This window comes from Cannabis sativa, chromosome 8 (assembly GCF_029168945.1).
Source record: "Cannabis sativa cultivar Pink pepper isolate KNU-18-1 chromosome 8, ASM2916894v1, whole genome shotgun sequence".
Classification (NCBI taxonomy): Eukaryota; Viridiplantae; Streptophyta; class Magnoliopsida; order Rosales; family Cannabaceae; genus Cannabis; species Cannabis sativa.
In genome coordinates, this window is record NC_083608.1 from 28,135,682 (window position 1) to 28,159,045 (window position 23,364).

The 23,364-nt window shown below is 40.0% G+C and overlaps 2 protein-coding genes across 3 annotated transcripts in view; both read right to left on the reverse strand.

Annotated features, from left to right (window-relative positions):
• Positions 1–490: 490 nt before the first annotated feature.
• Positions 491–5,303, reverse strand: LOC115698662 (putative U-box domain-containing protein 42). Of its 2 annotated transcripts, none has more exons than XM_030625794.2 (4): positions 4,298–5,303; positions 2,734–3,888; positions 2,338–2,647; positions 491–2,206 (listed from the first exon to the last, which is right to left on the reverse strand). In XM_030625794.2, the coding sequence occupies exons 1-4, from the start codon at positions 4,301–4,303 to the stop codon at positions 615–617; spliced, it is 3,063 nt and encodes a 1,020-aa protein (XP_030481654.1). In that variant the 5' UTR covers positions 4,304–5,303; the 3' UTR covers positions 491–614. The 2 variants fall into 2 exon arrangements, with proteins under 2 accessions (XP_030481654.1, XP_060958672.1); XM_061102689.1 differs by having other exon boundaries at positions 4,302–4,427.
• A 17,584-nt stretch (positions 5,304–22,887) lies between these two features.
• The window catches only part of LOC115699189 (DNA-directed RNA polymerase 1, mitochondrial), an 8,359-nt gene continuing 7,882 nt past the window's right edge, over positions 22,888–23,364 (reverse strand). The window contains exon 19 of the mRNA XM_030626472.2: positions 22,888–23,364. This exon is cut by the window's right edge and continues 333 nt beyond it. The gene's annotated coding sequence lies outside the window, so the exon portion shown is untranslated.

Genomic DNA, 23,364 nt, shown 5'->3' on the forward strand with positions numbered 1-23,364 from the left:
AGTAGAAATAGACATTGTCTAGTGGTTATACACTTCTCCTCACAAAGAAAAGGTCCCAAATTCGAATAACCCTCTCCAGTGTTAAAAAAAAAAACAAAAACAAAACAAACAAATAGAACAATTCAATTAAATACCTAGAGACTAACGAGAATTTTAATCTTGGAGCTATTGATACAAAATTTTGAGATTAGAGACTTATTTGCATTAAAATAATTTTTTTAAAAATTTATAATGCAGTTTAATATTAATACATGACATTTTTAGAGAAACTAATAAATTTATTAAAATAAAAACCAACGAACTTACTAGTATTATTATATACTACTTTCTACATTACAAGGGAGCCAACTTGTACGAGGAAACTCCTTTTTATCGTTGATGTTTTTATTTTGGCCTTGTTTATTTGTTTTGACTAGAATTTTAAACTGTTAACCTACTTTGAGGCAGTTACCAATCATTTTCTTTCCCTTACCAATTCAATCACAAAAAATTGTTATTTTAAATTAACACACATTTTCAAACTTAACTTGATATGTGCAGCACTATTTTACAAGTAACATACCACTTGGAAGATGTCCTTGGATTTTACAATAAATAAAAAATAAAAATGATTTTTACATTGTATAGTATGAAGTGGAATTGGGCATCCTATTCAAATGCCTTAGAATTTTCTCAGCCATGTCCCTTGTATTGCCATTCCCATGATGAAAAGCACTGACTAATGTCGAAGGCAACAACCTGTCCTGGGATATATCTGTAACAGACTTGTCTCCTCCATTCATTAGAAACTTTTCAATCATCCAAAACGATTTTTGCCACAAAGCCTCTTGCCTATGCTCTTTCACAACATTCAAAACATGTTGTAAGGCATTGGCTCCGTTGAGTATGTTCATACTCATCTCCACGTCTACTTTGTCATCCAACAAAGTACATATAGCTGACAATGCAGCCTCAACCACCTCTGCATTTTCATGGTCCAAACAAGCCAATAATCTCTCAATTGCTTTGGCATCAACTAGACAGAAAGTGTTTTCTGAAGAGCAGGTCCCCCGGTGAACCGGGCAAACTGTGATTTTCTTCCTTCTAGAAGAGCTGGGAGTTAGAAACTTGGGGGCAGAAAACAGCCTCGTGAGCTTTGCTTTCTTAATTTCTGGTGGTTTGGACAGATTTATTGATTCCAAAGAGAGATTCTGTAACCCAATAGCTGATAGCCTCTGAACTTCATCACTTGAAGTTTTCACTAGGAGTTCAGTGAAGACTGCTGTGAAATTGTGGGCTCTGGCTAGAAAGAGTATCTGTGGATCATACAGTGTTGTTGTGAATCTTACTAGAGTTCCCACTAGGCCTTCTAAGTAACAGATGGAATGCCTGCTTGATCTTGTTCCGCCTTTTTGAATTTGGCTGATGGTTTGCAGAATTATGGGCACTGTATTCTTGAAAAGTAGAGCTAGATTGAGTGTCAAGTTTTGATGGGGCAGTTTCGCTAGGAATTTCGCTGAAATTGCCTGCTTTTCGGAGATTCGAGCTATCTCATTTGAACTCAAGATAAGATTTTCTGGCAGGCCTCGGGTTTTGCAGAGTCTTTCAGATAGTGTATGACCTATATGAGGTGAAAGAGTTATGAGTAACTTCATTGCTGCAATCCCAAGATTGTCATATGGATTATTTATGAGCTCAACAAGAATGTAGCTTGCTTCAGTCTCTTTGACCACTGAGATAATGGCAGTCATTGATTTGGGACTCTTTGTTAGGCATAAGAGTATCCTAATAAGGTTAATGTTTAGCTCATCTGGGGTACTGTTCCTGAGCATGTAGATGATGTTGTACACAAAATAGTCTGAAGTCATGGTGTGCCCATGAGAATTAGCTCGTAGAGTCTCAAGCTCAAGCCCAGACTCGAATATATTCGCCAATATAGCAGCTGCTTCAGTTTTTGAGTTCACTAGCTCATCATGGATTCTCCGAGTGAACATCTCTTCAACCATGATTTGTACAATTCCAGCTTCAGCAAGTGCTTTGGCATTAGGTTGGTACAAAGATATTTGTGCTAAAGCTGTGAAGGCAGCCCTCCGAGACAGAACATTTCCAGTTCTAACCATTTTGATGAGAGTGGGAGAAGCCCTCTCAGCCGCATAGGTTCTGCTGTCATGTCCAAGAACAATTTCTCCTAGATAGCTTGCCATTTCTGTCTTCATCTCTTCACTGCCTGTGAATAAAATTTTTAATAGCCAGCTTAATATTAGATAACATGTTAGGTTCTCAGACATTTTTGTTGAACATTTCTATCAAATGTATCAAAGAAGATATTTTCATGTGACTTAGATTTGTGAGTATTACCTTCTGCAAGATTATACAAAAGGGGTTCTAATAGCCCATTTTCTGCCATACGCTTAATGTTATTTGGCGACCTCTCTAAGTTCTTCAAGGTCTCACCTGCCTTTTCTGAAGCAAAGGCATCAACTGAAGATTTGTATGTAATTGTGATCAACATCAGAATTGATCCAGTAACTAAACCTATTTTGTTACACAATGATTCAGATCTCGAAAGCTCAAGCAACAACAGCAACGATGCATGTTTTATAGGCTGGAAACTACTTGACAGCATTCTTATCAGAGCTGAAAAATCCAATTCCTCTGCTACCATTTCCTGCCCAAAACACAGAATAAATAACTAAGGATATTAAATAAAACTTTGGTTCTAAGCATGTAAATGAAAACTGATAAAGCTAGTACCTTGCTGTCGATTTCATCGTCTACCAATAGCCTTAGGAGTTCCAAAACTGCACATCTAACATCTTGGTTTTTGTACTCCAGAGTCTTAACAAGCAAAGGCAACATTCCAGCACTGCAAACCTGTACCTTATTGTATGGATTCTTTTCACAGATACCATGGATATCTTTTATTGCTTCAAATACCATATTATCTGAACTAGCCAAAGACAAAGCAGCCCTGGCCACCTTAATCCTTGCAGCTTCATTCCTTTCCTTCCACTCCTCTATTGTGGACCTAAGAGCAATATTTGGGTTGTAAGCTCTACTAACCAACCTCTTGCCAGTGGTGGGGCATTGAATTTCAGCTGAAGCTTCAAACTTTTCAAACCACTCAGTAATTGCTTTTCTTTCGTAGGTTACTCCACTCTGAATGGTGACTGGATCATCCATGACTCTCTTTGTTAGAGGACAGTAGAAAGTATCATATAGAGGCTCCATGTATTGAGCCACATGAGGCAACATTGCTAAGGATTTGCTAACCCTTTCTTGTTTTGACCTGCTGCCACTACTTTTAACTTTAAGAAGATTTGGGGATTCTAAGAAATAAGGATTTTCCATTGAAACTTCAACATTGATGGAGTAGAGGTCTGTTTCTATTGGTATTGGTTCTTGTTTTGGTTTTTGTTTGGGAGATGATAACTGCGTATCTAGCTCGGTTTTCTCAGAGGATTGAATTGTAAAGTGAGAGTTCCTCATCTCATTTGAAAGAGATTGAATTGCAATTTCTGCATATTCTTGATCTATAAATGCTGAAGATGGTATTGAACTCAAGTCTTCTCCCATGGTTTTGATCAAATCCTCTATCTGTGAAATGATGCTTCTGAGTTCCGAACCAGAAATAGAAAGAGGTTGGTTGCCTTTTTGGAGTCTCTGAACAAGATCCTTAGCCAAACTAATGCTTTCAGATAGTGATTTAAGAATCTCTACTGCATTTGGTGGGGAATTCTCAGTTGTTTTTAGTTCCATTATGGCTATAGAAGCTCGATAAAAGTAGCATCCAATTTGAATAAAATTCTCCTGTTCTACCTCTATGGATGCCACTGATATTGTGATTTCTGAAATGGACACCAATAAAGAGTCTGCAAGACTCGTAATCAAGATTTCATCTTCCTTGAGCTGTAGAAATGATTGAGAAACACAAAGAAAACTTTCAATGTTAATGCATGGTATTCACTATTCACATCAAAAAGAAAACTTGACTAACAAACAAAAAATAAATTAAATTTAATGCCTTTCATTCTCAAAATTTCAGGCACTTTTCCTACTTCCTTCTAGTTTATTATCTTTTACACCAAGATTCTCTTATTCACTTCTTGCCAGGAAAAGAAAGAACATATGATTACTCTATTGGCTATAGCCTATAGAATTCTCAAGCCTTAAGATTATCACAAACTCAATAGGTAAAAAGAAGAGAGGATTATTATTATTAACTAACATTAATCTTGAGTTTTAATATTGAATTGAAACTCAAAAGAAACTAGTATCAAAAGATTAGATAAAACTGGAAACTTATAAAAGCTCCTACCGACATCCAATTGATGATGCTGCAAACGGCAAGCCTTCTGGTATGTGCAGCCACCCAATCTGGCAAGAACAGGAAATAATTGTGTTTTTTTTTTTCTTTTTCTTTTTAAGACATGAAATCTGGGATTGACTTAGTTCAAAACTAGTCACTAGTGATTTTAACCCCCACCAAAAAGAAGAAAAATAATTGGGTTTACTTTATTTTTAGTTTCTCATACTTGGATGTTGAGTCAGACTAAAGAAAATCAACAATAGACTTGGTCAGCTAAAATAGTTTTAATTAATTTGGTTAAAAGTTTCTTTCCCTATACATAATCTCAATGAATAAGTCCCAGGTATTGGTTATTAATGCTTGGAATTGCTATTAGTAAACTCAATTTCATTAATTCTTGGTGGCAGTTGCATTATTATTACCTACTTATTATGATTTTTATTATTTTATTCTAACCTTTTATTGTCAAGGATTTCCACTGCAATCAAATATATGAGTTTCTTGGTCATTGGATGATCTTAAAAAAACATTCTGAAGTCTAAACTGTTACCTTCTAGAATATCTTTTGCTAATTAATGTGTGATCAAAAGAATCATCAATGATTCACCAAAAAAAAAGAGAGAGAGAGATAATCATCAATGAAATCTCTACATTCCAAAATTAAGCACACAACATAATGTGAACGGTACTGTTTGTACTATATATACTAACTAATTGGAAGTTAGAACCAGAATAAGCCAAGATTGTTAGGTGAAGTTGTACTAGATTTTAAGAAGAAGACCAAGTCAAAATAAAGTATTGTTTTGTTGACTTTTAACTTCAATTTGTATTAAAAAAACTAGCAAAAATATTTTATGATTGTGATAACTTCGATTAATACGCCAAAACATATTAGATTATGCTGCAGGTAATAACAATGAACAGCACGTGTTGATAAATTTAATTGTATGATCAGACTTTTAAAAGAAAATAAAAAGAAATGTTGTTTTCAGAGGAAAAGGTCTTTTTACTTAAATCCAATTGTTGTTGCTGATATTTTGCAACACCAAAAAGTACAATTTAACTGGTAAAAGAGAGAATTATTTGAGAGATGACAAATGCGAGTATTCAACCTAGAATGGCGAGTACTCGAATAGGAATGCGAGAGTAAACAACAAAGCTGGAAAAATAAATGAGACGGTGAATTATAGTGGTTCAGTCAGATTTCGTTCTGCTTAGTCCACTGTAGCAAGGGATTCGTAGGTGCATTTTCACGGTGGATCACCCCTTTATATACAAAGCAGGTGCCCAATCGGTTACATGAGGATCACATTTATTGTTAATCCATTATTTACACATTGAATTGCAATGACTAAACTCAAACAACGTTAACATTAATAAATGTATGACAGTTACTGAATTCATCAACGTATGCGTCTTTCGCATCTGCGAGTTGACCGTTCATGTTCCGTCTGTTGAGCTCGTAGGATCGCACGTACGTTTGGAACGTCTGCGTCCTTAAGTAATCGCCCGTTGTAGACGTCGCATGTTGAAGCTGGTAACATCTGGACATGCGAACTTATATTGGTCTGTTAGGGCTGTTGGGTCGCTGGGACCAAGACTGTCTCATAGGGCATCGGTCCCTATACTCGTCGCGGAGGTATAGAGGGAGACACTCGCACATGTTCTGACATATGCGAGTTGGGTCTACCCTACATGATGAGGATTATGGTTATGCGGTGTGAATTAGGTCGCACCCGCAATATCTCGCTGGTTTTATCCTGGGCGAGGTCTAAACTTCGAGAAGTCTCTCACGGACATTTCAGCTTTCATTGGGAATCTGAATACACGTGTCCTTTTAAGGAGGAGTCTGGTCTCGAGTTTCTAGGTGAGAGAAATCTCACTATAACACATGCCCCTAGTTTCGCGACGTGACTAGAGCGGTCACTGAGGGAAACTATTGCTCGAGAGACAGGTGAAAGGTTGTCACGAGGAGGTGACCTTTTGGTTGTCCCATCGAGGGTTTCGAAAAATGACGGCTGTAATGATTAATTTTCATTATCTTTAGGGTGCCACGTCACGAAACTCTTCGGTTTTCGTGTAGGCGTGGCCATAGTTAGCCGTTAGATTGGGCGACCTTAGGCATTTCGGCTGCCACGTGTCACAATCCCAATAAATAAGGGATATGGGTATTTAAACGCTTTGATACGAATCAAATTTCCCATTTTTCCCTCTTTTCTCTTAACCTCCCTCCAGTGCATATACTTCAGACAAAATCCACTCCCAGATTTTCTGCCACTTTCCACAACATTTTCATTCTCAGAAGTGATCGAGAATAACCGCAGGAATCAAAACTAAAGGTTAGCTTCTAAATCACTGCATTTTCGCTTTCTGTTTTTGGAGAAAATGTGCTTTGTTTTCTGGGTTTGGATGTTTTTGAAAACTTTTTAGGAGTGTATGCTAGTGGGTATTTATGTGTTTTGGGTCAATGAAACTGGGTAATATTCATAGTGTAGGACCTGTAAACTGTCATAACCGTATACAATTCATAGGCACTGATTCACGTCTCGAATGCTCGCGGACATTCGGATGAACAATTTGAATGTTCGCGGGTATTCGGTTGAACAACTTGAATAATCGCATATTTCCAAGACTTATTTCCGCTTAACTGTTGACTAGACCTTTTAGGATCTTTACATGTCGCGGGCTGAGTGGTGAGAGTATTAATTGCCATTCCAAATGGTGGGTGTGTCACAGTATTCTAATGGCTATATATGCGATTATATGTCCCTTGAGATACTGAGATACACCCAGCCATTTGTTGACGTGCGTTAATACTCGAATGATCGTACTCTTTGGTTGGTAGGTTGTCTCGAAATGGTGGGTGTCTCCCAGTAACTTCAGGGTTATGCTCGAAAATGCATACTTCTTGAGTCACTGGGATACGCCCAGCCGTTTCTGGAGGTATACCGCACAACCGAGGATGCGTGAATTACTCACCCAAAGTTAGTTACATTTCTTCTCGCATGCTGATAGGAGGGTCAGTTTTCGCATGGAGCCTGACTTTCTTGTCGAATGCGACTTTTATAATCTACCGCGGGTGAGATCACTTATCTTTATTTTTTCACACATTCATCACGCTGAAAAGATCTTCTATCTTTCAGATGAGCGATCTATCGGATAGCCAGCAGCTCGGATCAGGAGGTCGCGCCTTTGACGGGGAATCGGACCAAGAGAGGGACAGTTTTCTCCCTACGGACATCTCCGAAATGGAGGCTGCGGAGATAGAGTTAGGTCCGATGTCTTCTGTAGAGATTGAGAGGATGGTACAGGAGCTCGCTGAACCTGGGACAATCGATATCCGAGATAGCGAATCCACAGTGTCAGCACGCGACTACCTCATCCATACGAGACATGCTCCCGACATCGAGGTCGAGGAGGTGGAGGGGGAATGGACTACTCCGGTCCGCGAATCAGGTGGGGAAGAAGAGGAAGCGGAAGGGAGTGGGACGGACTCGGTCGACGACTCCCAATTGAACGAACCTTTCTCATGCGAAGACCTAGTCTCGAGAGTCGTCAAATCTGACTTCACCACCTTCGTGAGGTTGAATTTGTTGCGACTTGCGTTTCAAAGTCCCAAACCCTCTCAGAGAGCGCATCTTCCGTTCACCAACCCTGCGATCATCCCTACAGAGGACGTGGTCATCTCAATACCCATTCTTCGATGTGGTGTATCGGTCCCGTTTCATCCTTTCGTCGCAGCCATTCTCAGACGTTATGACGTATCGCCTTTTCAGCTAACACCCAACAGTTATCGCACTGTTCTAGCATTCTATGCGATGTACATGGAGTACGCCCATAGGGCTCCGTCAGTAGAGGAGTTTAGTTACTTCTATGACATAAAGAGCGTGGGTCTTCATAATGGCTTCTTTTGCTTTAGTAAATGGGCGACTTCTGAAATAAACGGTGTTGAGGGGATGGTCTCGAACATGGGCGTATTTGGAAGTCGAAATGGTTTTATGTTTTTAAGGTTCCTGGGATCAGGACCGACTTTAATCGCAGACCCAGTATGTCGCATATTTGTTGACTTAGATAAAATCTGTTACTTTGTTTTTCGAGATCTTTTGCTAACTCGTTTTTTGTTGTCATCGCAGATAGACCAGCTCGACCAACGCTTGACGCGAATAAGAAGGGGGTAGCTGAAATTCTTGGGAGTCTTCCGGTACAAGATCGCGACTGGCGATTACCGTGTACGACCGCCAAATTGCGAGAACACAAACCGATCCCCGAGAACGCGAGTCTTCAACGGGAGCCGGTATATAAAGAACCATACGAGAAACGACGGGGAGCGGATAGATAAACGTCTTTCTAAGCAAACTTCTCGACAAACTTCAGGTAACTCGTCCTTTTGCTATAAATTGACGGGTAGGATTGTGATTTTTACTTATCTATTCTTTGTGCTTGCAGACATGACTTTCTTGAAGTCTGCCCCTGTCCTGAAGATCAAGCAAAAGGGTGGAACACCGGCGACTTCGCCGGTCGTTGCCCAGAAGAGGAAGAGCGATGTGATGACTTCGCTTGCTGCAGATTCCTCCAAGAAGTTGGCTAAGACTACTCGGGACAAGGGGAAGAAAGTCGTCATCGACTCTCCCGTTCGTGCTCGCGACTTTACGGCCATGCGGGAAAAATTGCCTGAGATTCCTTACGAGGATCTTGCTTCTCGATCTACTGAACTGGCCGTGCAATCCATGGCTTTGTTCATGAAAGCCGCGGCTACTCCTTCGAAGGAAACTGATTCGCTGAAGAGGCAGAACGTCCATTTTCAAGAGAACATAAAGAAGCTGAAGCAGGAGGTGGCGAGGATGGAGGAGCTTAACAAGGCCAAGGAGAAGGAGCTCGAGGAAGTCAACAGGGCAAAAGAACAGGTGGAGCTCGAGCTCAAGGAGTCGCAGAACACGATCGCTGAGATGGCTCGCGACTTGGAGGCTGAGAAAGAGAGTGGGAAGAAACAATACGATCAGGCTGTGTCTGACTACATTTACACTACTCTTTCTAAGGTCCCTGACTTCGACTTCTCGCTGCTTGGAGCTGAAAATTTCTTGAAATGGCTGAAGCCTTTCGCGCGATGTCTCCTACCCAGACTCAAGGTAACCTTCCGGATGAAATCGAGGGAGTACAGGCTGAAGAGGTCGAGAATGAAGTCGTGAGCAAGATTGCGGACGAGGCTGCTCCTGATGGGACTACTCCCGTTGCTTGATTATTTTCTATCTTACTTTTTTTTTTTTATCTGCGGTACACGGGTACTCGCATTTCTGTACTTAAAGAAATTTATCTTACTTTTTGGACAAATTTCTATCCTCGCAGGGATAGCTTACATTTTAATATTTACGCAGTACACGGGTACTTGCGATTTTATATATTTTTAACTTTGATCACAGCTTGGTGTGAATGCAATTATATATATATATATGCGACTTTAATTACAGCTTGGTGTAATAAAGTAGGAAAAACTCGGTAAATCAAATTACTCGAAAAACTTAATAAGTGATTTTATTCAAGCAATCAGTAATACATGCGGGTACACATGCCCCTATACTTAGGAAGTATTTTGAACAAAAAATATCTAAGTATAAGTACTCGAATTATCATAACTGAATAACGCGAATATTACTGATAATAAAATTTCAAGCTCTCGCTATTCCATGCTCGGGGAATCGCGGTTCCATCGAGTGTTGCGAGTCGATAAGTGGCATCACCAATTTGATCTGCGATTTTGTATGGTCCTTCCCAATTGTCTCCAAAGACTCCGTGAGATGGGACTTTGGTATTTGGCATTACTTTTCTAAGGACCAAGTCTCCTACTCGCAGAGGTTTTATCTTTACTTTCGAGTTAAAGTACCTTGCTGTTCGTTGTTGATAAGCCGCGTTTTGTAGTTGCGCTTTATCACGCTTTTCTTCTAAAAGATCAAGGCAAAACAACTGATTCTCGTTGTTCTGCGAGATATCGAAAGCATCTCTGCGCAAGGATCCTGCCCCAACTTCTACTGGTAACATGGCCTCGCACCCATAAGAAAGTGAGAAGGGTGTTTCGCCAGTTGTAGATCGAGGGGTTGTATTGTAAGACCATAGGACTTGCGGTAATTCATCTGGCCATGCCCCTTTGCGGTCTTCTAATTTTCCCTTTATGGTGTGCTTAATTATTTTGTTGAGCGCGGTCTGCCCATTGCTCTGCGGGTAAGCGACTGCAGAAAAGGCTTTTTTAATTCCTAAATCATCGCATAGCTGTCGCATCTCTTTGCAGTCAAACTGTTTTCCATTATCTGAAATGAGCTTGTGCGGAATGCCAAAGCGACAGATGATGGAAGTGTAGACGAACTCGCGCAACTTCGTTGCAGTGATGGTCGCGAGTGCTTTCGCTTCAGCCCACTTTGTGAAATAGTCAACCGCGACTACAGCATATTTGACTCCGCCTTTTCCCTTGGGTAACTCGCCAATTAAATCAATTCCCCATATATCACATAGCGGGCTGCTCGTTGTCGCAATTTCCTTGCTTCTATTTTATCATTAGGTAAGAGCCCCTTGTCAAGGTATGCGAGGATAGGAGTCATCCAGGTAATCTCCTGAACGTCATCGATCTCCATGATTGTTTCTCGATCTATGGTTGGATGAGACAATACGTCTACCGGAATTACATCGAGTAATTCGGCTTCTCTAGTGGAGGCCAGTCGGGCCAAGGCGTCTGCATGGGCATTTTGAGTACGCGGTACTCGAGACACAACTACATGTTTGAACTTCTGCATGATTTCGCGAACGATGGCTAAGTATTTAACCAATCTTCCGCCTCTCGCTAGGTATTCTCCACTTACTTGACATACCACGATTTGAGAGTCGCTAAATGCTTGTAGGTATTCGACTTTCATTTCGAGAGCCAATTTCAGACCTGCGATTAAAGCCTCATACTCGGCTTCATTGTTAGATGCAGAGAATTCGAAACGTAGAGCAGCGTGTACCTTGAAATTATTGGGACTGATTAACAATATCCCACTGCCAGAACCTTCATTATTTGAGGCCCCATCGACATACAATGTCCATACCTCTTTGTCTATCATGGCGATGTCATTTCCACCCTCTACAACCGCTACCTCTGTGCTCGGGAACTCAAGTATAAAATCTGCTAGGGCTTGCCCCTTGATCGCGGTTCTTGGTTTATACTTGATGTCGAACTGACTCAACTCCATAGCCCACTTTAATAATCTCCCCGATGCCTCTGGCTTTGCCAAAACCTGTCTTAAGGGGAAGTTTGTCAAAACTTCAATGCTGTGAGCCTGGAAATAAGGTCGCAATTTTCTTGAGGATATTATCAAGGCAAAGGCTAGTTTCTCCATCTGAGGGTAACGCGTCTCGGCGTCCAATAATCGCTTACTGACGTAGTACACCGGGTGCTGGCGTCCTTGGTCCTCGCGAACAAGTACTGAACAGATCGCATACTCGGAGACTGCTAAATAAATAGACAAGACCTCTCCGGGCAACGGTTTTGATAGAATTGGAGGTTGCCCCAGATGCGTTTTTAACGCTTGAAGAGACTGCTCGCATTTCTCATCCCATTGAAACCTCTTGTTACCCTTCAGGATCTGAAAAAACTCTTTACACTTGTCAGAGGATCTGGATATGAAGCGGTTTAAGGCCGCGACTTTGCCTGTGAGGCTCTGAACCTCCTTTGGCTTAGTCGGTGACGGCATTTCTACCAACGCTCTAATCTTCGCAGGATTGGCTTCTATTCCTCGCTGATTTACCATAAAACCGAGAAATTTTCCGGAACCCACCCCAAAGACGCATTTTAAGGGGTTTAGACGCATCTTATATCGTCGCAATATGTCGAACATGGCCTGCAAGTGCGTGATATGATCCTCCGCATGTTGCGACTTTACGAGCATATCGTCAACATATACCTCCATTGTCTTTCCAATCAGATCTGCGAACATCATATTCACTAGCCTTTGGTAAGTCGCACCTGCGTTTATTAAACCAAAAGGCATGACCTTGTAACAGTATAATCCTCGATCAGTAATGAACGAGGTATGTTCTTGGTCTGGTTCGTACATCGGGATTTGATTGTATCCCGAGTATGCATCCATGAAGCTTAAAAGTGCGTGGCTCGCGGTGGCATCGACAAGCCGGTCGATGCTAGGAAGAGGAAAGGCTTGTCTTTGGGACGGGCTTTGTTCAAATCTGTAAAGTCAACGCATGTACGCCATGAGCCATTGGGCTTTGGCACGAGTACGGATTGGCTAACCAGTCGGGGTAAAATGACTCCCGTATAAAGCCGCAGGCAAGGAGGCGGTCAACTTCTTCTTTCAGCGCTTGGTACCTCGCGGGGTCCATTTTGCGGCGCTTTTGTCGGACACCTCGCACTTCGGGATCAATGTTCAAGCGATGACACATGACCTGTGGAGATATCCCGACCATATCTGAATGTTTCCAGGCAAAGACATCAAGATTTTGTTTCAGAAAAGTTGTTAATTGTTCTCGCAACTGTATGTTTAATCTAGAACCAATTTTTAAAACCTTGTTATTATCTACAGGATCTATAGGTACCTCGATTGTATCTTCCGCGGCTTGGGCTGCGGCGGTGTGATCAAGGATTCTCGGATCCAAGTCCGGTTTGTCTATGTGCGGTACCTCCTCCATCCTGAGGATCTCCTGGCGAGGTGGTGGTGCGTCCAAAAGGTGGATAATATTCTTGTCCTTTTTCCGCGAGCTTGACGGTGCATTGTAACATTCTCGAGAGTCAGATTGGACTCCCCTCACTGATCCTACTCCAGAGGGAGTAGGGAACTTCATTGTTAGATGATAGATCGAAGTTACGATCTTCATCTCCTTCAGAATTGGCCGTCCAATTACGGCGTTATATGCTGAGTATTGATCAATTACTGCGAAGTCGGCCATCGACTTGGCAGTTATTAGAAGCCGATTCCCAAAGTGATTGGGAGTTTGATCATCCCTTTGATAGCTATGACATCTCCCGTGAAACCATAGATGCTCGATGTCATTGGCCGCAAATCTTTTTCTTGTAGCCCCATTTGCTTGAAGGCTTGGAAGTTCAGTAAATTCACCGAACTTCCATTGTCGACCAATATGCGATGGACGTTGTCTCCACCTATATTGGCGACTATCACAAGTGCGTCAGAATGCGGGTGGTGGACCCATCTCGCATCGCTCTCCATAAAGACAATGTCCTCGCATTCTCTCTTGAAGAGCTTCTCTGGCCGTTCACCAAGATTGTTCACATTGGTAAGTGGCTTCTCTTTGGCTTCTCTGGCATATCGTTCTTGTGATTTGCGAGAGTCGCCTGCGATGTGTGGTCCTCCGATTATAGTCAGGATATTACGAGGTGTTCTGGAGCCACTCGCATTCTGGTTTTCTCCTTTGTCATCCGCTCGGGGGTGACTTTCCTCGCTCCTTTTATACTTGTCGAATTTTCCCCTTCTGATCAATTCTTCAATTTCGTCCTGTAAGACCCAACACTCAAGGGTAGTGTGGCCGATATCCTTGTGGTACTTACAGAACTTTTTGGGGTCTCTTCGGTCGCGATTTCCCCTGATGGGGGGCGGCTTCTTGAAGACGCCGTTCCTTTCCTCAACCGCATAGATGTGGTCTCGAGGTACGGCAAGTTCGGTATAATTGACGAAGCGAGGTCCTCCTTTTCTTTTGGGCGAGGACTCCTTTTTTGGAGGCGACTTAGCCAACTTCGGGCTCCGCGGTTTGCGTGGACTGCGTCTTACGGGGCTTCGGCCTGGAATTCTTTCCTCGCGGACTGCGGGACCGCGACCGCGGTATGGGTGATCGCCGCTTGTTCTTGCCCTTCTCCAATTCCGCCAAGGAGTTCTCGATTCTCTTATGAGGTTCGGCCATGGCGAAGAATTCTACCAAGGATTCTGGCCTTCGGCCCGTAGCTCTTTCCAAAAGTCGGTTCTTGGCAAGACACCTGTTATTAACATGCAAACAAGCGAAGACTCGGGGGCCTTCTCAACTTTTGTTACTTCAGCGTTAAAACGCTTGAAATAATTCTGCAAAGACTCACCAGGTTCTTGCTTGATATTCGCCAAAGTAGTATAGGGTGGCCTATACGTCATCGTGGCCTGGAAATGTGTGAGAAATAGATCGACGAAGTTCTCCCATGTCGATATCGATGCCTCTGGTAATTGGGTGAACCAATCATGGGCATTCTCCTCGAGTGTGGCCGCGAGAATGCGACGCTTCGCGAGTTGCGGCACCTGGTCCACTTCCATTATGGTGTTAAACTTTTCTAGGTAGTCTAACGGGTTAGAAGTACCTTTATATTTGAGGGATTCGGATAAACGGAACCCCTTTGGAAGTTGGGCCTGCCGCACTTCTGCGGTAAAAGGCGAGGTGCCGTGCAGCTTGTATATGGGCTTACGCCGTCGCTCGAGCATCTTCAAAGCTTGCAGAAGCATACTTTGGTCGATTCCTCCTGTCGCAGGAGGTGGAGTTGCTACAACAGTGGGGCTCGCAGCCACTGCGGCAAGGTTCGAAGGGATATTAATCCCAGTGGTCGCGATCGGCGCGATGGGCGGGTTGTTAACTGTGTTGACACCCTGATCGCCCGTATGGGGATCATGGAGCGTCTCCGTGTTATGCGGGCCGCGGGAGCGCGCCCTAAAGACTGCATTGAGATGATCACGCAGATCACCTCGGTGTACACGGTAGCGTCCTCCTTGCTGTGTTTGCACAGAGCCAGACCTCGTATACCTGCTTGGAGTACGGTCATGCGAGGATGAAGAGGCTGACTCTGCGTCGTTATCTCGAGGGTGACGACTGCGAGGGTTGCGGCGCTCAGGATCCTCGTCGGTTTGTGCGCTCTGGTTAGGCAACCTTGCGTATTGGTCTCTTGACGTCGGGTGATTCAAGTCCAAGATTTCAGGATCAGTTCTTCGTTCCCTGCGTGCATGGTTAGTTTGACGTCGAGAAACCGTTACCTGAGGGTTTTCGTTACGAACGGCAGGGACCCGAGGAGGGCGTCGAGCTCGGCTCTGTCCATCCACCTCGGCTTGTAGTGCTCGCAGCTGATCCTGGATTGCGGCGTATTGATCAGTCGTGAGCTGGACCACTCCTTCGGACACGACCGCCGGGGTGACAGGGAGAAAGTGCATGGTTGCTGGTGGTGTGGACGTGCCTCCGACTTGAGGACCAGTTGTTTCTGGAAATAGGTTGAGTGGTCTGATGTTGCTCCTCCCTACCCCGCTGTTGATGACGTCTACAGGTGGCACTCTGGTTCCAGGCAATGGTACGCTCATCGTTCCAATGTTGATGGATTCATTGTTAGCTCCGTTAGCGTGATTTCCAGCCATGTTGGGTGATGTTCTTTGAAGTGAATAGAATCTTACAGTCGAATTCCCACAGACGGCGCCAAATGTTGTTGCTGATATTTCGCAACACCAAAAAGTACAATTTAACTGGTAAAAGAGAGAATTATTTGAGAGATGACAAATGCGAGTATTCAACCTAGAATGGCGAGTACTCGAATAGGAATGCGAGAGTAAACAACAAAGCTGGAAAAATAAATGAGACGGTGAATTATAGTGGTTCAGTCAGATTTCGTTCTGCTTAGTCCACTGTAGCAAGGGATTCGTAGGTGCATTTTCACGGTGGATCACCCCTTTATATACAAAGCAGGTGCCCAATCGGTTACATGAGGATCACATTTATTGTTAATCCATTATTTACACATTGAATTGCAATGACTAAACTCAAACAACGTTAACATTAATAAATGTATGACAGTTACTGAATTCATCAACGTATGCGTCTTTCGCATCTGCGAGTTGACCGTTCATGTTCCGTCTGTTGAGCTCGTAGGATCGCACGTACGTTTGGAACGTCTGCGTCCTTAAGTAATCGCCCGTTGTAGACGTCGCATGTTGAAGCTGGTAACATCTGGACATGCGAACTTATATTGGTCTGTTAGGGTTGTTGGGTCGCTGGGACCAAGACTGTCTCATAGGGCATCGGTCCCTATACTCGTCGCGGAGGTATAGAGGGAGACACTCGCACATGTTCTGACATATGCGAGTTGGGTCTACCCTACATGATGAGGATTATGGTTATGCGGTGTGAATTAGGTCGCACCCGCAATATCTCGCTGGTTTTATCCTGGGCGAGGTCTAAACTTCGAGAAGTCTCTCACGGACATTTCAGCTTTCATTGGGAATCTGAATACACGTGTCCTTTTAAGGAGGAGTCTGGTCTCGAGTTTCTAGGTGAGAGAAATCTCACTATAACACCAATTTTATTAAAGTCTATAACCAGTCATGTTCTCTTTCACACTGGACTGACATAATCCATTTCTGTGCTAGTGGTCATAAAATTTGATGTCAATTTAAGTAGTCAATTAGAAATTAGAAACTCACAATAGGATGATACATCAGCCATTTTTAGATCTTCAACTTTCTATAAAACTCCTCCAAATAAAAGAATATTTACACAATCCAACCAAAAAACTCTTTTATTTACTTTTTTATATTGTTTCTCATAGGATTTTTCTTTTCAATAATAATTAGTATCTTTTATATAATATTGTCAATTTCTTTCTAAAAAAATTATTGCAGGTTTTTCATTTTTCAAAAGTTAAGGTGTTTTTGGTAACATTTTTGTTTTTCAATAATTTAATTATAAAATGAATGTAAAATTTTTGTTTTTAAAAATTTTGTTTTTGAAAAATAAAAATGCACTCTGTAACTACTTTTATTTTTTAATTTTAACAGAAAACAAAAGTGTGTTCTGTAAAGTTCATTTTTATTTTTATTTTTCGATTTTATTTAAGTCTGGTCTAGGTCCAAGGTCAAATTTGGGTTCGGGTCAGAGATCGGGTTCAGCACCAGGGCCGTGGGGGGAATTTGGGTCCGGGTCTGATTGAAGTCCAAAATATTGATTAAGAAAAAAAAAATGTTTAAAAAAAATATTAAAAAGTGATTTTTTTTTGTTTTTAAAATTTTGATTTTCAATTAAAAAATTGAAAAGTAAAAACAATTTTATAGATCATGTTTTTGAAAAATATTTTCACTTTTTAAATTTTAAAAACAGAAAACTGATTAAAAAAGTATTACCAAACGCCACCTAAAAAAGTAAATATAATATTAGTAAAATCAACAATTATTTATTTTAGAATTAAATTAGCATAAATTAGAGAAATTCGGAGGACCAAAAAATAATCTTTCTTGGCTTTTTTGGAATTCTCACTCCATCTCGAAACCTTTCCTCCCCTCTTTCGTCGCTCCATATTAGGGGTGTTCATAAAAACTGATAATCCGAAACCGACCAGACCGTAATCAAATTTTTGGTTCCACGTCATCACTGAATTTGGCGGTCAGTTTCAGTTTCGATTTTTTTGACATGGCGATCGGTTTCAGTTTTTAAAATAAAAAAGTGGTTAAACCGCCAAAAACTGCAATAAACCGCCCAAAATCGCCTAAAACTGCCAAAAATCATCCAAAACTGTCAAACTGAAAAACCGTACAGTCGGTTTTATACGGTCAAAATTTCTAAACGGTCGGTTACGGTATTCGTAAAATAAAAACCGTAATCGACCGGTCGGTTATAAAATTGTAAAAACCAACCATAATCGACTGATTTTCACTCCTACTCCATACCCAAAGAAATGGGTCTGTGTGGGTGCTGGTATGAATGCAGATGGTTCGTAAACAATCAGGGTGTATTGAGCTTCGGGAACAGGAACTGGAAAGGTAAATCCAAGAGTGGAAGTAACTGGAGCTAGTGCTGGAGGGACACCGAATGTTTGCTGATAAGTGTCTTCCAAACTGATATAAAGCCTTGTACCTTTGCCATGAATTCGGACAATGTCTCAGCCTTTCTCCTCTGCATTTCTCCCGATGGGAGAGAACCGACTGCAAGTCTAGATTGTAGGACCACCAATTTCATGTCATCAGACACTTTAATCTTAGTTGCCACCTCAATCATTCGTTGAATGAAACTCTTCAAGCTTTCTCCCGCTTGTTGCTTGATGTTGGTGATGGAACCCATTTCTAGGTCATAGTCGCGGGCAACAATGAACTATTTCTGAAAGGGAGACTGTAGTTCCTTCTAGGAGTGGATTGATCCATGAGCTAATTTCTTCCACCAATCCTCAACAGATTTGGTTAGGGTCAGGAGAAGCACAAACACTTGGTCTCCTCACTGACTCTTGTCACCTGCATCATCTTGTTGTACTTGGCCAAATGAGTTTTAGATTTAGTACACCCATCATGCAGCTCAATCTGGGACATTTTGAAGTTCTCTGGGAGCGAAGCTTCAACAATCCTCCTCACACAAGGCTCTAGGTCCTCATCCTCAGAATCGACGAGGGCCCCGCTTTACTTCTTGACTAATTTCGTTAGTGCGGCTATTTGTTCTTCCAACCTCTTTGTATCACTGTCTGAGAGATCTCTTATGCGGATCTTGTTATTCAAGTGGTTCCTGAGGTCATTACCACGTAGTCTCGCCTTCTCACTTTTTGCTTTCTCGTACTTGGCATCTAAACGCCTTCTAAGATCTACTGTGGACTAACTATCGTCAGAGTACTGTCCCCCTGTCTCATCGTCATGGTTTACTGAATTACTAGGGTAGTTTTTCCTTCCATTGGGCCTTAGTACTTTCGCACCAATCCCTTTTGGCGCTACAGGTCCTTTTGGGGTTGAAGGGCGTCTGATCCCGGAGACGTCGACTACCTTCTGTGCCTGAGAAGGCCTACTGATCTGATTTGTGTTTTTTTTTTTTTTTTTTTTTTTTTGAGGAGGTTGAGGAGCATGTGGGTTCTTAGGGTCACTTACTTTAGCCTTACCCTTATCATGTGGAGGAGTAGAGGTTCACTAAGGTTTCCCCTGGTGTTTCCTCCGAAGCATTCCACCGAGGGATCATCGTCAAATCCTCTCCGTCTAGATCTTCAAACTTGGCTCGAAGGCGAGACATCATCTTCTCCATCTTTTGAGAAAATCTCTCTTGACAGTCTAGTTTCAGTCTGGTCTCAAATAATTAGACACTAGAACTACTTTGGGATCTTGCTCGTAATGATAGTCGTCTTTGTAATACCCGTCTTTGATGTAACCATCATCGCCTTCCTCTTCTTCTTCATTCATCTCAGCTTCTCTGTCATCACCAATGTGGTCATACTGGTTTGGATCGTCCCCTCAATTGTTCACGCTGGACGTATCCCCACCCCTCGCATCGCTCGACTGGGCTTGCTCTGGCGAGAGGGGGTTTACTTGCTCCACGACCGTCTTAAGACCACCTTGAAGAGTCTTCTAAGGAGCTGTCTTTCATGTGAACACCATGGAAGCATCAGTGGGTTATGTCTTTCTTTAGCTCTCAATAAAAGCACCAAAATATTTGCTAAGATTTTTGAAAACTAAATATTTAAGAACTAAAGAAATTATAAATTGCAGAAATGAACAGGTGATGATTTTTTTATGTGGTTCAAATGTTAACAAATCTTAGTCCACGAGTCTGTCTATTAGCCTATTAGGGTGAGTTTGATGTGTTTATAAAATTTTAGCAGGAAATCCTAATTCTTTACTCTAAGTTTCTCTTGGAGAAGATGAAGACCTAGAGTAATCTTGATAGAGTTTTAGCTACGCAAATTGTGTTTCTCCCTTCGTATGAGAATCAAGGGATATTTATAAGCTAAGTGGCGGGTATGGACAGGCACATGGCCTGCCCAAAGGTTATGCTCAAATCCCACTATTGGGGTAAATTACATGCAATATTAGAGCTGATCGAATGATCCCGTGGGGAACATTATGCCCATGCATGTATCAGCTGGATAATGGGGACTATTTTGTACCATAGGGACACGGGGCATGCAAAGGTTCAACCTTTAAAAGTAGAGGTCACGTATCGCTCAAAGCTTACTCCTTTAGTAGTGGTGGTACGCGCACTACCATGATGGTCGATATCCGCCTTAAACCTTTCGAATACCTGAATGGATATCATCTAGTAAGCTTCCCCGTTGGACCCCTCCGGTTCCAAGAGAAACCATTTGCCTTCTGCGTCTGAGAAGCTGGGGTAAGATTAAGTAGGCTTCAGTGCATCCTTTTATCTCGAATAATTCTTAGTACCAGGAGGCTTTTTCGTGGCAGAGTTGTACGGAAAGACTTCAATTAAGGAAAGATTAAATTGGTCTTCCTCATTAAATACCACGTGTCATACTTCGTAAAAACGCTAATAACAGATAGTAAATAAAATTACACTAATAAAATTGTGTTTTATGTAAGGCATAAAACCATAATTTGCATATATAAAATATTAATATGGTCTAAATTATAAAGTTGAATTTTAATATTTAAATACAATCAAAATTAATTACTATAAAGTTCTAATTTTAATTTAATTATTAAATATATATTATATATATTTATATATATAAAAAAAAAGGTTATAAACCAATTTATTCATTTTACTCGAGTTATATAGTTTATTCGAATTATATTAAACAGATTAGAATATTTAACCCATTGAATGAATATATATCTTTATATATTGAAAGTGCATTTTTAACGGCATTTCTTGGTTTAACAGAATATACTTAAAAATAAAAGAATATTCTATTAAATTTAACGATTAGGTTTGATCTCCCGTTAACAAATAAACCCAATAATTAAACCCAAAAAATTAAACCATCTTTTGAATATTAATAATCTCTTTTTAAATTAAAAAAATCATCTTAACCACATATCTCTCTAATAAACCTATCTTCGGAGAATATTAATAATTTTTTTTATTTATTTTTTAAAAAAGAAAAATCTTTATATATTAAAGTTAACCTCACTTATCTAATGTTTTCTCTAGATAAGCATAGGAAGCAGAGATACCACTTCTATCTTTGTGTGATTGCAGATATACCACTTCTGTCATTGACCCACTTTTTAGCTTTATAAATGGAGATGTTCATATAATATTAACACTTTACAGAATATATATAGATATAAACTTACATTACAATGCTATGTTAAAAAAAGAACTAATTAGAATAATCTACTACTCCAATAATAAATTTATTTACAATTTTATAATTACACTAATATTATTTTTAATACATTATTAAATAATATTTCAAATATAAATATTTAATTTTTTCAAACAAAAAATTTATAATCTTTAAAAATAAAATACATTCAAAATCTTAAAAAGACCAAAATCTTAAATGAAACTAGCAATACGTGGCTCGGCACGTACATTCACCTAGTATATATATATATATATATATATATATCTTTATATATTAAAAGTGCCTATCTAACGGCATTTCTTGGTTTAACATTCTTGATTTAACAGAATATACTTAAAAATAAAAGAATATTCTGTTAAATTTAACGATTAGGTTTGATCTCCCGTTAAAAAATAAACCCAATAATTAAACCCAAAAAATTAAACAATCTTTTAAATAAACAATCTTTTAAATATTAATAATCTCTTTTTAAATTAAAAAAATCATCTTAGCCACATATCTCTCTAACAAACCTATCTTGGGAGAATATTAATAATTTTTTTATTTATTTTTTAAAAAAGAAAAATATAGATAAAATATCTAGAAAAGATAATATAAAAGAAGATTGATTGTGTTGGCTTAGAGATTTTTGGGCTTGGGCTTAAAAAAATAATTAAAAAAAAAAGATGAAATTGGCTGTAATTAGTATTTACCTTATATGTTTGTGCTTATTTTTAGTTTTATTTTTAATTTTACCACCAAGAGGAGAAGGTTGAAAAATATTAGAATATGAAAATATTATTGGTGCTTATTAGTAATTTGCAAAGAATGTGAAAGTCTATAAATATATAGTTGTGTAGCTATTATTAGATATGAAATGAGATAATAGAACTTTTTTCAATTAGAAGATTAATGTACATTTTACTATTAATAACATACATTATTATAACACAACTATCTTTTACTTACTAAATATACTAACACATATTTTATTTTTATAAAACAAATTGTTCAAATAATTATACTATTTTAATTATTAATTAAAATAAAAAACTAAAATATTAAATAAAACTAACACTACGTGGCTTGGCACGTAACAATCACCTAGTATATTTTTTAAAAGAACCAAAGTTCATTAGCAAAGGGAAAGATAGTTGGCAATCACACGGAGATTTCCCTCCCCTTGAAAACAGCTTGCCACAAGACTAGAAATTCTAACGCTCTTTGCCAAACCATCCACGGTAGAATTAAAATAACGTTTAATAAAAAAAAAAACTTACAACCCAAAATATATTTGACCAAATCTAAAATAGTGAGAGCTATAGGTAAACAACCCTAATCTGGGAGACAAACATTCTCAGTTAAGGAATTAACCACTTCCAAGCAATCTGAAAGCACATGAACATTACTCAATGAATATATTGCGAGGTTTGGATTTTCATTAGATATTCGGGACACATTTTTTGTAAATTTTTTCCTTTTATTTTTGGTTGGTTTGGAAAAAATTTCAACCCCCAAAGTAAGAGTTGGCTAAAATTATGTGTCACGAAAAAAACCTTTATTGATGTGTGAAATTACTAACGAGCTCTTAAAGAAATTGTACCCAAGGGGTAACAAATGGTCATATTTAAAATAAAATAATTCAAATAATTAAGCTCAAATATGCATGTTTTCCCATTATTTGGGAGTAAGTGTGTATATAAAGTCAAAACAAACGAAGAAAGTGCAGTGTAGGAAGTATAAGTAGGCTTATTGAGAGAAGAATGGTAAGGTAGCCAAAAAAAAAGAAGAAAATATACAATAAATGCAGAATATCCACACTTATTTTTATGCCTTCTATACAAGGCTGAGAAGGCTACAATCATAATAATAAGAATCACCCTCCCGAATCTATGGCTCTGTATCTAGATGAACAATGCTTCATAAGTGAATCCCTTAACCCAATATCTTTCCTAATAATTGAGTGTTGCAGTGTCACCTTCTTGCGGCAGTGACGAGTGCAGCTTGTTGCACCGTCTTTATTTGTTCTCTCGAGTCATTCTATAATAGCAGAGTGTAGAAAACACTGCAAAACCCCGTGCTTTCTCGACAGCCAATGATT

Excerpts from the sequence above, each read along its gene's own strand:
- LOC115698662 (XM_030625794.2), bottom strand. Across the intron at positions 2,648-2,733 it reads ACGATGAAATCGACAGCAAG|GAAATGGTAGCAGAGGAATT; the intron begins GTACTAGCTTTA and ends TGTTTTGGGCAG. Across the intron at positions 2,207-2,337 it reads TTTGTATAATCTTGCAGAAG|GCAGTGAAGAGATGAAGACA; the intron begins GTAATACTCACA and ends TTTTATTCACAG.